At 33.5% G+C, this 16,766-nt stretch overlaps 1 protein-coding gene across 6 annotated transcripts in view; it reads left to right on the top strand.

Annotated features, from left to right (window-relative positions):
• ANKRD12 (ankyrin repeat domain 12) overlaps positions 1-16,766 on the top strand; it is a 124,532-nt gene that overhangs the window by 33,838 nt on the left and 73,928 nt on the right. For 5 of the 6 annotated variants that reach the window (XM_077899976.1, XM_077899972.1, XM_077899974.1 and 2 more), the window contains exon 3: positions 9,597-9,744. The exons of the other annotated variant lie outside the window; for it this stretch is intronic. In XM_077899976.1, the coding sequence (XP_077756102.1) occupies positions 9,597-9,744 (148 nt within the window). The remainder of the gene's footprint in view (positions 1-9,596; positions 9,745-16,766) is intronic. 6 annotated transcript variants of the gene reach the window in all.

Here is a 16,766-nt window from a genome sequence, read left to right as displayed (position 1 = left end):
TCAAAATTAGGAATTTTAAGTTTTCAGACTTTGTTGTTTTCAAAAACTGTTTTGGCTATTCAGGGTCCTTTACATTTCCGTATAAATTTTAGGATTAGCTTGACAGTTTGTACAAAAACGCCTCCTGGGATTTTTCTAGGGATTTTATTGAATAGATCAGTTTGGATAGTATTGACCTCTTAACAGTATGTCTTCAGTCCATCGCCACAGAATCTGTTTGTTTAGATCTTTAGTTTCCCTGAACAATACTTTGTAGGTTTTAGTGTACAAATCTTGCACCTCCTTTGCTAAATTATTAGTATTTTATTCTTTTGGATGCTATTGTAGTTCATTTCATTTTGGATTTTTCATTGCTAGTGTATAGAAATACAGTTGATTTTTATTTAGTGATTTTGTATGCTATGACTTTACTGAGCCTATATATTGGTTCTAAAATTTTATGGATTTCTTAGGATTTTCTACAAACAAGATCACGTCCTCTCCATATAAAGATAATTTTATTTCTTTTCCAACATAGATACTTTGATTTTTTTCTTGCCTGATTACACTGGCAATCTCTACCTTTTGATTAAAGTGATTAATCCATTTACATTTAGTATAATTATTTATTGATAGGGGTTGGATTTATATCTGCCATTTTACTCTGTGTTCTTATATGTTTGATATGTTTTTTTGTTTTTCTCCCATATGTTTTTTATTTTAAATATTTTTCAGTATAATATTTAAATTTCTGATTTCTTAAATTTCTGATATTTTAAACTTATTAAATTTCTGAATTCTTTAATTGTAATCTTAGAGGTTGATCTATGGATTTTAATATGCATCTAATTATTATAAGTCAATATTAACTTAATTCTAGTATTATATAGCAGCTTTGTTCCTGTATAGCTCCATTTCCTCCCTTTTATTTGTGTATCTGTAGATTCATCAACATTTTTTATTAACCCCAAAATAGACTGTCAAAATAGGAGATGAAATAGGAGATGAAAGAAATACATATTCATGCAATTCTATCTACAGATTCACCAGTTTCATCACTCTTAATTTCTTTTTCTTATAGACTCAAGTTACTCTCAGATTGTCATATCCTTATGGTCTCTAAGAATTTTAGTACAACAGATCTTCAGCTGTGATTAGATTTCTCAGTCTTCATTGATCTTAGGAATATTTTAATTTTGCTGTAATTTAAAAACAGCTTTATTGAGATAGAATTCACATACCATATGATTCATTTATTTAAAGTGTACACTTCAGTAGTTTTAGGGTATTTACAGAGTAGTGCAGTTATCTCCACTATTGGGTTTTAGAGCATTTTCACATGAAAAAGAAACTCCTGTGTATCTTTCTTGCTTTTAACTGTTTCTGATAAGTCAGCTGTTGTTATGTACCCTTGTCATGACGAATTTTTCTTTATCATTGCCACTTTCTCTTACTGTCATGTGCTTAGGATATCCTTGTGTTTATTCTATTTAAGGTTTGTTGAGCTTCTTCAATCTATAGAGTAAAAGTTTTCATGAAATTTAGAATATTTAATTTACTGATTTTTTTCCACCTTGCATCTGCTCTTGAATGTTTTTATTTTTTTTTAAGATTTTATTTATTTAGTCATGAGAGAGCACAGATAGAGAGGCAGAGACACAGGCAGAGGGAGAAGCAGGCTCCATGCAGGGAGCCCTATGTGGGACTCAATGTGGGACTTGATCCTGGGTCTCCAGGATCAGGCTCTGGGCTGAAGGCAGTGGTAAACTGCCAAGCCACCTGGACTGCCCTTTGAATGTTTTTAATATATTTTCAGTTACTCTACTTTTCAAATCCAGTAGTTCCATTTGGCTCTTTTTGTAATTTTTCTTTATTAGTATTCTCTATTCAATAAGTCATTATCGTCATACTTTAATTTTTTTAAACATTGTTTAATTTTTTTTTTATAATAACTGTCTAGTCTGATATGTGGGCTTACTCAGAAACTTCTATTGAATACTTATTTCTATTTGTCACTATCACTGGTATCCATGTTTTTTCTTTTTCATTTTTGGTCTTGCTTCCACAGGGTTACCCCGGTTGTGTCTGTGTAGATTAATCAGCAGCCATTGATTGTTCAGAGGTTGTACTCAAACACCAAGAGCCAGTAAGACTTCTCCCTTCTACTGACAGACTTGCCTGTGTGTTGGGGAGTGCATTCAATGTTCGGGCATTTTTGAAATCTGCCCTGGCATTTACTTTCTGTTGGGCTAACCCAGATCTTCCTTTTACCTGTGTGCAGTCAACTAAGGATATATAGAAAGCGTGGACTCTCTCAGATTTCCTCTGCATATACACACAATCTCCCATTCAGTGAGCGATATATGGAGAGCTTAACCCTTCTCAGATCTTCCTCATACATTGACATAGCTTCCCCTCTCAGCCAGGGATATGTACAAGTCTTATCTGGTACCGCCTATGGCTCTCTCATTTCTGCAGTCGCCTTGTTAAATTTGTGGCCTATTCACCAGCCGCTGCTTTTTCACAGCAAGGTCACAACCTTAGGCTAACAGGACTCTGTGTTTTGCGCCCTCCAATTGTTTCCTACCCTGCTTGCTATTTTTATGAACAATGCAGCTGGGTGTGGGCTTTTGGCCTATACCAATTCAAATTGACACTCTCTGGCAGTAAAGATGCTGGTTTTCATTGCCAACCCCACCCTAGTAGCACTTCATGCAAACTAAGCATCAGCCTGGGAATGAAAGCATTCCCTAGGCAAGAATACCAAAGACACACACTGTTCTTATACATAGTTAAGCTGTTTTTCTTAGGGGGGTAGACAGGAACTTCTCAATTTGTTGTTTGCTTTTTTCAATTTCTAGAGCTTTAAAGTGGTTGTTTTTGACAATTTTGTCTAGATTTATAGTTGTTTCTTGTGGAGGTAAGTTGCTAGTATCTTCACACCACCATAGACAAGTTTCCCCAAATGTATTTTAATGCACCAAATATGAAAAATCTTAATCAGAATGAATTCATTAATCATTTTATCTAGCAAACCTTATATGGGATTCCTATTGTGTTATGTACTCTTTTATGACACTTAGAGTAAAACAACAAGGTATGATGTAAATCTTTATGAAGAGTCTTAACTAATTACTCTTCCCATTTGTCTGAAATGTTTTCCTCTCAGGACTCCTTCAACATAATTGAAGATCCCAGAGAGCTTTCTTATATGTGGTTACATCTGTGGATATTTACAATATCAGAAGTTATAACTTGAGAAAAAAATGTTTACTAACTGGTTTTAAAAAAACAACCTAGTACATGTTTACACACATATTTTTATGGAAAACAACTCTATATTCCAAGACAAAAAATATTAGAAGAGTGTCCTTGGTTTTGCACATATGTTTAATGTCTGATTTAACAGAAGACCACCAAATTCTCATCTGCTTCTGCATGCAATATATTTGGGTATCACTTGTCCTGTAGTCTCTAGAAAAGTCTAGTATGTGTTCCTGAGAGAATGAGAAAGGTACAGTAACACTTGTGAGCATATTTCTTACCTTGCAGATCCTCTGAAACTGTCTCAGGTACCATACTTTGAGAATTGCTCTACCGTTGTAAGTAGCACATGAAATGAAAGTATTGAGTATATAATGATGGGACAAAAAGGAGAGAAGCAAATAATTCTAGAAGATCCATGGATGGTTTCACAGTAGAAAAGATACATAGTCTGAATTCTCATGGATGAATAAGTATGTGGCCAGCAGGAAAGTGGGAGCAGAGGACATTCCAAGATATTAAAAAAAAAAAAAAGACTTGAATCTGTTACAGTAATATATATAAAATGAGGATGGAGGGTAGGAGATGAGTATTGGACAGGGGCCAGTTCATCATGGCCTTATGTTTCTTGCTAAGGAACTTGAAATTTATCCTGTGGCCACTGACTCTAAAGAGAAGAGAACAGCTAGAGTATTATTTTTAAGATCCAAGCAAAAGGCAGTGTGGACAGTGGCTATGGGGATGGAAAGAAGTTGGCAGATCTAAAAGATGTTGAATGAATTGAACTTGTGTATGTAGAATAAGTAATCTGGGTCCACCCTGAGGTTGATTTAACTATTATTCCCTGAGAAGGAATCCAAGAAATGGAATGGGTTGTTTTGAAAAGAATGTTTGGTTTGTACTTGTTTACTTGTCCATTGGAACATCCCACTGGAAGTATTAGTAAGCAGTTAGATATAAATCCAAAGCTCAAAACAGCTCATTGGAAATACATATATGAAGATTAATATAAAAATAACCTTATCATTTCTTGCATACAATTTTAGAAATACACAGTTCTGATAAATTGAGATCTTATTTACAGTTTAATATGACATGGACTATTGCTGTTATAAGATCCTAAATTAATAAAATGGAGATGTCACCCAAAGAGAGTAGAGCGAGAATGGAAGACAGTATATCCTGAGGAATTCAAATACTTGGAGAGTCATCAAGAGATGGGAAACAAGGAGAACAGAGAGAACCAGGAGAGGTTAAATGGAAGAGTGGCTAAGAGAGTCTATATGCCAAACGCCACAGGGGTTAATAGGAAGGGTGAGGTGACTGGATTTTGTCAGTTGGGATACCTTAAAATGACTTTGCTTGGTAAAAGTAATTTCAGTATAGTTGTAGGGACAGAATGCAGTGCTAGATTTGAGGTGACAATTAGAACTTTTATTTCTAAATGTTTGAATACAGTAAAGGTTGTATGTGTGAAATTATATCTGGGCTGCTTGATATCATTTGGGGCGTTGAATTTTTATATGGCTGAACTTTTAAAAAGTTTTATTTTTCCTAGGTACTTTGTATGTTTCTTTGGAAGCTGCCACTAAATACACAGTAGTGGCTGAGCACTGCCTTCACAAAAGTATGGAAACAACTAGCATAAAACAAACACTTTTCACTAACTTAATCCTGTTAAAAATAGTGCTTTGTTAAGAATCCTTATTGATTATTAGATTTATACAATAAATGGGAATAATAATACAATTAGATTTTTCATTTTTTAATTTTTGGCTTACCCAAAGTGATACATATATTTAACTCTTCTCAGTCTCCGTTCAATCATTCAATATTTTTTCAAGGTCACATGTCTGTCTGTTTGGGTGAGGATCAGAAGCTCTTCTGAGGCGATGTGCATGGTGCTCATGATTTCTGAGCAACTTGACCTTGAAAGCTGTTGTTAAAAGTGATTTTCTTTGGTTTTAAAAAGATATTTGACTTAGTGAGTGGCCTTAAAGCCAGCCTTAAGCTTCTTCTGAGTTTTTCTTGCATACAATTTTAGAAATAAATACACAGTTCGGATAAATTGAGATCTTATTTTACAGTTTAATATGACATGGACTATTGCTGTTATGAGATCCTAAATTAATAAAATAACCTGAACCAAAACTTAATTTCTTAAATGCATTTAAGTAGAGCATAATTTTAAGTAATAATCACATTCAATAGCAGTATACATTTAATATAAAGTACCTCATTAAATTTCAACAGTAGTCAGGAGTTCATCAAAAATGTTTACTCACAGTTCTTCAAATATTTTATTCTTTAATAATCTGTGGGATTTTTTTCCACATTGATTTTGGTTTAGAAATTTTTTTAACTGTTCTTAGCTGTAAATTAGAATTTATGATTTTATTTTATTTTTAAGATTTTATTTATTTATTCATGAGACAGAGAGAGGCACAGACACAGGCAGAGGGAGAAAGCGGTGCCATGCAGGGAGCCTGATGTGGGACTCTGTCCTGGGACTCCAGGATCATACCCTGGGTCGAAGGCAGCACTAAACTGCTGAGCCACCCAGGCTGCCGAGGATTTATTACTCTAAAACAAAATCTTTGATAAAACCTTCTATGAAAGTATAAAATCTAGGTTAAATTCATGAAATGTAAGAGTGGATACTAATCATTTAACCTGCTAAGTAGCTTTCTTTTCCTTTTCATCAGCATAATTCAGATCTTCATTAATTAGTATCCAAATGATAATAGAGAAACTTTTATTTTACTATTCAAGTAATGTATGTTGGTTGTAGAAAAACTAGAAAATACATAGATAGAAGAATAATGAAAATAGAAATTGCCTTGTAAAAAATCCAAGAATCTAAGATTGTATTGTATCCTGTCTTACTTGCAAGCCAATCAGATTGATGGATGCTGCTGGCAGATACAAGACTCCTGAGTGAGATATAAAGGAAAGTTTATTTCTTAAAAGAATAACAGTAGCCACCTATTAGCTTTGGTACTTGTAACCTGAGCTCTATTTCTCACAAGGAGACAAAGAGAGCCAAGATGACAACTATGGTTAAAGGGAGTTGCAGTACAGGAGAGTATAATGGTCAATAAGTCTACCTGGTCTTTACCCTAAAAGAAGAAATTATGTATTACAGAACAGTAAACAGATCTACCTTTTGCTCAGAGAAAGAGAACTACCTTCCAAGGCTGTTCTCCATATAGATAGATACTCTTGAAAAGATAGTCTAGAACAAAGGGAGTTATTAGTGCCTCTGCTTGTAAGATGTGCAGCTATGCAAGAGAGCCATCAAGAATTCTCTCCCAACACACTAATAAACACTGTTACCCACAGATAGCTATTAATATTTTGGGTTGTGTCCAAGTTTTCTATTTTCTGTTTTTTTTATTTCTCGGCAAATTTTTACTGCCTCTTTTTTCCATCTTACTGAGTTGGTAAAGGATACCAGCACATTGTCTAACAGAAACAGTGATAGAAGGTCATTATTGTCTTGCCATTTATTTTTTTGTCGTCCTTTTATTGTCATATAGTGGACCCCAGATGTTTACATTGACTTCATTACTGTATATGGTGACTATTGTAGGTTATTGAAAGAATAGTACTAACATAAATGAAAAAAACTTAAAATATTTTAAAGTAATCTAAAGTGGTAGACTTTTCTATGTCATGGATATGGAAGAAGGATGTGCCAGTGATTTGCTCCTGGATTGAGAGAGTATTTATACCATTTGGTAAATACAGAAATTTCAGAACCATCGGACATAACTGAAGTGTTCAAGAACCTTACAAAAACCCTTTGTTAAATAATACTTCCAAAGATAGTTTTATTTTACAGAGAATAGAACTGGTTGGTAGCAGTTGCAGAGGAGAATATGATCAGTATGTTCTTGTGAACATTTTCGACTTCGCATGGTATCAAATTGGTTTCTTTTAAGGATGCCTGGGTGGCTAGTGGTTGAGCATCTGCCTTCAGCTCAGGGCATGATCATGGAGTTCCCGGGATTGAGTCCCACATCAGGCTCCCTTCATGGGGCCTGCTTCTCCCTCTGCTTATGTTTCTGCCTCTCTCTGTGTCGCTCATGAATAAATAAATAAAATCTTTAAAAACAAAAACAAAAAAAACATTGGTTTCTTTTAACTTGTTTTATGGCACAGAACAGTGTCTTCACTTATGCAGATTTAAGGGCAAAGGGACATCATGTTTTTCTTAGATTCTTTTATTAATAACAAAGACTCCTATTTCTAAGGCAAATCTCTAGAATTTTGTTAGTTAACCTTTGTATTAATCATGCCTTTTTATTTTTGATGATCTTAACATCTGAGGCCTGCTGACACTGGAGAGACTGCCACTCCCAGGGCTAGTCAGTTCCCAAAGATAGTAAACAACTCACATATGGCCATACATTTCATATGCAAACCAACCAATCTAGAGTCTAAACCCAGCCACCAGCTGTATCCAACTCTCCCACTCTGGGCTACTGTCCCCCTGTCCCAGTAAATCACACTAGAGCCAGGTTCCAGACAATAAGAGAAACAGCACCCAGAGCCCAGAAACTGCTGATGTTACTTAAAATAGCCAATCCTGAACCTGTTTACTTTGCCTTGCCTTTTCTTTCCTGTGGAAACCACAATAAAAGCTCTTGCCCACATTTCCCTTCTCCCCTGCCTCCCAGCCCACCTTGGTGCTGCCCATTGTGGTCCTGGATAGTGGGGCGTGCCCCTTCCTTTTGGGAACTGAGAATAACACTACTTACCTGACAGTGGTCCCCTTATCTGTTCGCTTCACCATATGTGAATAATAATAAACCCTACATTTTAAAACAACCATATAAAGAAAATACATGCCTGTGAAGCTTGATTTCATTGACATAAGTGGAAAAATAGCTCAAGAGGATTTAACTTTGTAACTGCGAAATAAACAGTATGAGGCTGTTGTTCTTCAGTAATCTTTACCAGTTAAGATGCAAGGAAGTCATGTTCTCTTCCTGGTTTGCTAATAATAGATTTATCAAAAATGAATGTAGACTCTGTTGAAATATTACTTTTGTCATCTTTTAAGATCATCATGCAATTTTTCTTCAATCTTTTGATTAAGTGAATTGTCTGAAGAGATAATTCTTGTATTCTTTGGATGAACCCTGGTTGATTATGATAGATAATCAGTAACTTAGGTCTTCCTAAATTCTAAGACTCTAGATTTTATTTGACAGTTTAAGATAGTTTTTTTGTGTTTATTTCATAAGTAATTTAGTTTATAATTTCTGTCTTGTATTTTTTTTTTTTGGTGTCAGTTTTGTTTTAGACTTGTAAGATAAATTGGTTGCTTCTCATACCTTCGTGCTGTAGTATTGTTTACATGATGTGTGAAATATCTGTTCCTTGAGTTTTTTTAATATCTTGCAAAATCTGGGCTAGGTAACTTTTTTAAACTTAAATTCTTTAACTATGGATTTATGGCCTTCTGTGATGATTGGTCTATTCAGGTTTCCTGTTTCTTTCATGAGCCAAATTTTAGTAATATTTATTTTCCAAGAAAATAATCTATTTTTCTAGTCCTCTCAAAGTTTTGGTGGTATAAAAATTTTTTTTAGTAATTTTATTAATCCCTCTGGAATTGTATTAAGTCTCAATTCTGATCTTTATTATTTCTCTTTCTCATTTTCATGATTTGACTTACTAAAAGTCTTATTCTATTACTCGTTTAAAATCACCTTTTGATTTTATTGATAAATTCTTTTAAAAAATGCACTATTTAGTTTTTTATGCCGCCTCTTCCCCTTCTTCCTTAATTTTCTTATATCCGTCATTTACCATCATATCACTTTTCTTTTAGGCTTTCCTGCTAAGGTGATGTGGCTTAATTTTTAGTTTCTAGCATGTTTTTCCTTATAGCCTAGTTTATATGTGCAGTACCAGTTCGGATATTTGAATTACAAATGTGAACTTGATAATGGTTGTAGACCATCAAGGTAGGATACTCACCTGAATGAGTAGGCACAGGATATTAACAAAACATAGTAGGTTTAATTATACATAAAATCGCTTTCAGATTTATGTATTTGTTGATGATAACATCTATATTATACTTGGAATATAGTTTTATTATATTCAAGATATTTTGTTTTATTGTTATTTTAAAATTCTGTCATTCCATAAAAGTAGGGAAATACGAGACAAGTTGGAAAAAGTTATAATTGTTGAAACTGGATCTTGAATACATTGAAGACTGTAGTTTATAATACCTACTTTTGTATATATTTGAAAATTTTCTTCATAAGTTTTTTAAAGTACTGTATTGCTTAGCCACTATTGTTACAACTTTATTCATATTTGATTTTTAATAGAGTAAAGACAAGATTGCATCATATAGTAAAACTCCAAAAATTGACCGAAGTGATGTGGGCAAGGAGATGAAAGAGAAATCCTCCATGAAACGTAAACTTCCTTTTACCATTAGCCCATCAAGAAATGAAGAACGAGATTCAGATACAGGTAGAATAATTTGTTGTGCTCTGGTAAAATCGTAATCATTCTTTTACTGTGATTTTCCTCATTCATTCCTCTTGCACCTCATTTTATAGAGAAATATTTATATTTCAGTATTTCAGATTTATCATTTTGGGGCAGAAATTCATACATCTCTCACCCAAATATGATCTCCAATTGGATAACAATTATTTGCTTCTTTCCTTAGTCTTCGTGTTTAATTACAAATCTCTTAGCATTTCAGAACTTAATTTCCTGCAGAGCATTTCAGTGATGAAAATTTACTGTAATAAGGAGCTTAGGATATTTTGGAGTTGAGAAAAAATTGTTGTCTTTTTGTGGACACATGGTTGAACCCACCAGAAAAAACAGCTTAAGCATTTTAGACTCAGAAATGAATCCAAAATATGCTTTCCCTGACTCTGGAAAAAAAAGTTATGGAGGTTTACCACTTAAGTCCAATTCATGGTACTTTTTTTCCTCAAAACTCTTATATGTCAGGAATGATTCTTAACGTCAATTCCAGTTTTTCACAATAGATTAGAACCTTATTACCTGAACTAATCTTTTCTTGAAACTGATATAAACTTCATTGTTGGTGTTTATCACAATTGTTTTATCTCTTGCATGAAATATTAATAATGAGCTGTTTTTAAGAATGTTTCAGCTTCACTCACGGAAAGTGTTCCAATCTGAATTTATGTACAGAGATCATATTCTATTTATACCTTCCTAGCCATCTTAATCATCAGTATGGAAATGATCTTGACTCTAGAATCTGAAAATACTCTCAAGATTTTTGAAACACCTTGTGCTAACATAGCTTTAGAAAGTACTTACATTTTATCATACACTTTTGTGTATGTCTCTTTTTGTACATTTTGCTGTCTGTTTTAGCTTGAATTAGAAATTGTTCTTAAACATGACATTTTTAAGCCTTGAAATTAGTCTTTTTTGCAGTGATTAAGATATTTTGTGCTATGTTCATTTCAAGTTACACTGACGTCTTCTAGAGATTCGGTCTGTCTTTCTGAAGAATGACTCCTTATCCTTATGCTGCATTCTCAAACTATTGATCACTTAGCTGAGAAGGTGCTTAATATGGCTTTAGGTAGATAAGATTTAACTTTTCTCATATTTTCTCCCTGGAAGTCCTCTTGTCTGTCATTTTTAAAGTACTTGCATTAAACTGGTTTTGTTTTCCAATGACAGTGATATTTCTACTAGTAATTGAAGGAGAGATTTAGATGAATCCAAAGAACATTAACATATTTTTAGAAATAAATAAGGTTTCAAAATAATAAATTTCCCATGAGAACCTTATTATCAGATCAGCTGAGCAAAACCAAGATTATTTGTCTTTTACTTAGAGTAAAAGGAGAAAATGTTACTTAGAAAGGCACAAAGTTTAAGCACTGAATAAGCATAATCGAATTCATATTTTATTAGTTTGTATACTTTTTCCTGCTACAATTTTTCCACTACATGAATGTAGCAGGATGTTGTGGCTCTCTCTCATTAAGATTGTTTTATAACAAACTCTTACATTGCTTTTGGAAAGGTTACATGCTAACACTAAACAGGATTTTAATGGATTTGAACATTTTTGGTAGGCTAAATTTATAAATTTTAGTAAATGGTAGATGTAGGCTTTAGTTTTGCTTGTGTATGCATGCACACACACACCTACACACACACACACACACACACACACACACACACACCAGGGTACTAATAAGAATTGCCCCAGGCCCAAGCAAAATGTCTTATTTATAATCCATCTGTCTTATATTTATAATTTTAAAAAAATGTAGAAGAGTACCATTAAGAGGTATTTTCTATATGAAAATAATTACAATACCAAGCCCCATATTTGACATTGATCTTTTAACATATTGTGTACTATATTTTTATTTTATTGATTTTTTAAAGATTTTATTTATTTATTCATGAGAGACAGAGAGAGGCAGAGATGTAGGCAGAGGGAGAAGCAGGCTCCCTGCAAGGAGCCCAGTGTGGGGCTCAATCCCAGACCCTGGGATCACACCCTGAGTCAAAGGCAGATGCTCAACTGCTGAGCCACCGAGGCGTCCCTGTATACTATATTTTAAATGATTAGCTGAAATTATAAAGATATAAAGGGAGAAATATTTACAACATACATGATAATCCTTGTCTCCTTATATTTTAGTATTTAAAGGTCTCTGAAATGTGAAGAGAAAAAAATGAGAAAATGGAGAAAAGATACAAGCACATAGTTTAGAACAACAGAATTGCAGTTGGCAAATAATAAATTTTAAAAAAATAGCAATAGTAACCAAAGAAATACAATATATAACAATTGACAGAATTGTTGGCCTAAATCATACCAGCTAGTCACTGGCCAGAAATAGGAACTTGCTTTTAGTTGGTCTGAATAATAGGAATATTTTGTTGGGAGTAAATATGAAAGGATTTATCCAAAACCCAAAAGTTTGTTAACATTTGACTTATTTAGTCTATATAAGTAATTGATGACAATGAAAATTATCTTTGTGTGTTTGTCTTCACATTTATAATAGCAAAAATAAACCCAGGAGAATAGTGTCAAGTAATAGAGAATTTGTTCAATTACGGTAAATTCAGTGGAGAAATATGATTTTTACTCTTAAAAATAACATTGTAGAAGAATACATGAAATGAAAAGATGTTCATTGCATACAAAATTTAAAAATAGGTTATGAAGTAATAAATGCTGTTTGATTGCTTTAAAAGTCAGATTCTATATATTTGTATTTTTTTTTTAATTTTTATTTATTTATTTATTTATGATAGTCACAGAGAGAGAGAGAGGCAGAGACACAGGCAGAGGGAGAAGCAGGCTCCATGCACCGGGAGCCCGATGTGGGATTCGATCCTGGGTCTCCAGGATCGCGCCCTGGGCCAAAGGCAGGCGCCAAACCGCTGCGCCACCCAGGGATCCCTATATTTGTATTTATATGTACGTGTTCACAAGACATATATTAACACATGCATGGAAAGATAAGATTGTTTAAATATAAAAGACTATTTCATTGTAGAACTAAGCCTAAACCTAATGGGTATATACGGGCCCAGAACAAAAATGTAAATATTGTAAATCGTGACTTAGGTTAAATAAAAGAGTGGGGAGTTGGGAATAAGGAGAAAATGTTAACAGTGCTACTCACCTTATCTTTCAGAGCAAGGAAATAACTGATGTTGTCTACAACTGAAATATATATGGTTTTTAAAAATTATTTAAAATTTTGAATCTTTATTTAAAATTATTTCATATATATGTTTACCTATATATGTGTTTATATTTTAGTATATGATATCTCTTTTAGAGAGGAAGAAGTTTCTTTATTATTTTTTTAAAGTAAACTCTGTGCCCAATGTGGGGCTTGAACTCATGACCCTGAGATCAAGAGTAGCCAACCAGGTGCCCTAGTTATTCTTCTTTTTATGTTGGATTAAAATAAAATCTTGCTGGGACGCCTTAGTGGCTCAGTGGTTGCATGTCTGCCTTTGGCTCAGGGCATGATCCTGGAGTCCTGGGATTGAGTCCCACATTGGGCTCTATGAATGGAGCCTACTTCTCCCTCTGCCTATGTCTCTGCCTCTCTATCTCTGTCTGTCTCATGAATAAATAAATAAAATCTTTTTTAAAAAATCTTGCAGTTTTTATTTTTAAATAGTACACATAATATTTTTCTATTTGTATGTAAATTAACTCCCCCACACACCCAATTCCTTTCTCCTTATATATATTTAGAGGAATGCTTGGAATGATGCTTACTAGATGTTAACAGTTTGTTTCCAGGATTTGGGATGATTTTTTACTTTCTCTGTTTTTTGTATGGGTTGAATTTTGAAAATAATGAACACAATTATTTCTGTAAAACACATTATTAAAAAAAAAAAAAGATATCCATACTATTCAAGGAAACCTTAGCAGTCACCAAAATTAGCAATAATGGCAATAAGTTGCCATCAAATGGCAACTTCCTAATTCTTAATTATTTATTAATTTTTAAAAAGATAACACTATATTGGTACTTGGGTAGCTCATTTGATTAGCCTCCAACCTTTTTTTTTTTTTTTTTTTTTAAGCCTCCAACTCTTGATTTTGACTGAGGGCATGATCTCAGGGACATGAGATTGAGCCCCACATCAGGTTCTGCACTCATTGTGGAGTCTGCTTGTGATTCTTTCCCTCTTTCTCTGCCCCCTCCCAAATAAATAAATAAATCTTTTTTTTTTTTTTAATGACACTGTGAAAAAGTAATTGCTTGACTAGACAAAATTTGGGGGAAATTACAGCATAACTTGAGGTCGTGCCAATATAGCTGTATCATAATGTTTATTTCAGCAAATCTCCGATATATCTGCTTATATCATTTCAGTTTCTATCCCGTGTTGTCCTGTCAGAAAATTCCCATAAATTTTGTCCCATGAAATGTTAAGGGGCCAGTATAGAGAGTGACTCATTAACCCTGTGGAAGCAACTGTTTATCTTGAGACAAATTACTCCTTATACTTATATACTTATAGCTTGCTTTATCACTTACTTTTAGCTTTTACTTTTTTTCTTTTTTTTTTCTTTTATTTTAGCTTTTACTTTCAATCTCTCCTTGTCTAGAATCCTGGCAGAGTAAGTTAATTATAGTTACCGTAGAAGTAAATCACGGAATAGTGTTTATTAACAGAGGCCTTGGGGTCTGACAGACCAATGTTGAGTCCCTGCTCAGCTCCCTATTAGCCCTGGCCAAAAAATTTGAGCCCTTAAAAAAAAAAAAAAATTTGAGCCCTTAAAAAAAAAAAATTTGAGCCCTTTATATAATATAAACTCGGATTTTCTCATTTGTAAAAGTGCATGTAATGCCAGCTTCAGAGAATTAAGATCTTTAAGTGACATAGCATGTAAAATCCATTTGTGATGTGTTAGTTAAAACAGAAAACTAACACTGACTTAAATAGATTGGGATTTTTGTAGTCTAATATAATAAGACCCAGGTGTAGGCAGTGGAGAGGTGGTACCATCAGGTGCTGGGATGTTGTCATCGTTCTGCACTCTTGCCCTTAATGTGTAATGTACATGGGCTTTGTCCTTAAGCATTTTGCTTTATAGTTACATGATATCTTCTGCCTCCCCGTGGGCAAAAAGTAGGAAAGGAAGGCCAACAATAAAAGTATCTTTCTTCCATTTGCCTTTTCATTGATGAAACAGCCTCCCCAGGAACTTCTGCCTACATCTCATTAGTTAGGCCGTCCTAACCAGGGGAGTCTGGAAAGTTAACTACTTTTAGCTGGACATATTTGTCACTCTATCAAAATTGGCATATTTCTGCTAAGCAGGAGAGAATGAATATTGGATAGGCATCTTAAAAAACTGACGCTCTGTATAGTTTTAAGTTCAGTAATTACTGAAAACTACTTTTATCTGTAACAGTTATTAATGTTTCTGCCTACATGAATTTTATTCCTGCATTGTCAGTCAAAAAAATCCTACTTCTTTTCTTTTCTAGTCTAAAGGCATTCAGGGGAAAGCCATAATCCCTCAACATGAAAATACTAAATACAACTATCTTGAGGATACATGCGACAGCCTTTTGTTGGCCTTCCAACTAAATTTGCAGTTACTTTATTAGGAGTAATACCATCACCAGCATCTTTGCAGATTGTGTTTTATTATACCCTGAATTCTTTCTTATTCATTCTCAGGAGTTAGGGGTACAGGATTAAGAGTTAAATATTTCTGTGATGTTTCTCCAAAATAGCTATGTCTTGTTACAAAGCCACCAAAAGTATATGAATGTTCTTTAACCTCAAATAACATTGGGGCACATGTTTTCCTTTAGGTTTGATAGAGCTAGAGTTCTGTGGAGATAAACCAGTGTACTTCATCATTTTAATTTGTATGTTTAAATAAGTAGAAAGATACAATATCCTTCACTTTTTAAAAATACTTGTTTTCTCTTCTTAGGCATTATTTATTTACTTACTAATTTTTATTTCTTTTGGCATATGTAGATAACGTGGCATGAGAAAATCCAAAGAGGCACAATATGATCTGTTCCCAAAGTCCATGGTGGCAGTTTTAGAGCACGTTCACATGTTTTAAACTAAATCTTTTCTGCCATCCAGCCTTAGAAGTTCTATTTTCCTGATGCCTTTTAATAGACTCAAATTTGGAGAGACGAACTTTAAAAAAAAAAAAAACAAATATAATTTTTCTGGTAACTACGTTAAAGTAGCAGATAAAATCAGTGCTTTGCTTAATAATCACCTTTTGATGATTTTCATGGACATTATTTATTACAGATTTTCTCTTGTCCATCCCCTATCTTTAAAACTTCTACTTTAATTAAAAATCTTTAATTTTACAGTGCAAACCTTTTTAATCATTCTTTGTTTTTTTACTCTCTTGCAACCCAAAACAGAATATTAAAGAGATGGCTTTAAAAATACAAGTATTATTTGTCTTTGCTACAAAAAAATGTATTAGGGAGAGAATTGCTCTGCTTAGAACTGAGTATTTTACAAAAAACTCATAGGGAGCACTGGACTCAATATAGTCTGGTCTCAATATAGCACAGAGGGTTAAGTGGGTGAGTCAAAGGACAAGATATGGAAGCTTTTAAGTCAACTCCTGAATTAAATCTTTGTAGAATACACATTCAAATGCACCAAATATAAACATACTTATTTGAGTTAAAGCCAAAGGGTGTGTGAAGTCAGGGTGGATTAATATCCCACCAAGGGAAGATTTGAATAAATTGTTATACTACTTCCTTATATTAATATAATTGAAAGTTCAATTTATCCATTGTGCTTTAATCTGTCACAATAATATGATCTACTTTCAGTAATCCATTTAATTAGATTTGTTGGCACAATTTATTGGTTGCTGCATTTTCTTTTCTTTGCAGTGTATGAGGGCCATTTCTTCTTGTTTTTTAAATGAAATACCAACTACTCATCGTGGAATTTTTCTAGTTGCTAATGTGTTCAGTTTTGAAATATAA

Source organism: Canis aureus, chromosome 6, assembly GCF_053574225.1.
Source record: "Canis aureus isolate CA01 chromosome 6, VMU_Caureus_v.1.0, whole genome shotgun sequence".
NCBI classification, from domain to species: Eukaryota; Metazoa; Chordata; class Mammalia; order Carnivora; family Canidae; genus Canis; species Canis aureus.
The sequence above is the reverse complement of the archived record's forward strand: the minus strand, read 5'-3'. Positions and strand labels throughout refer to the sequence as shown.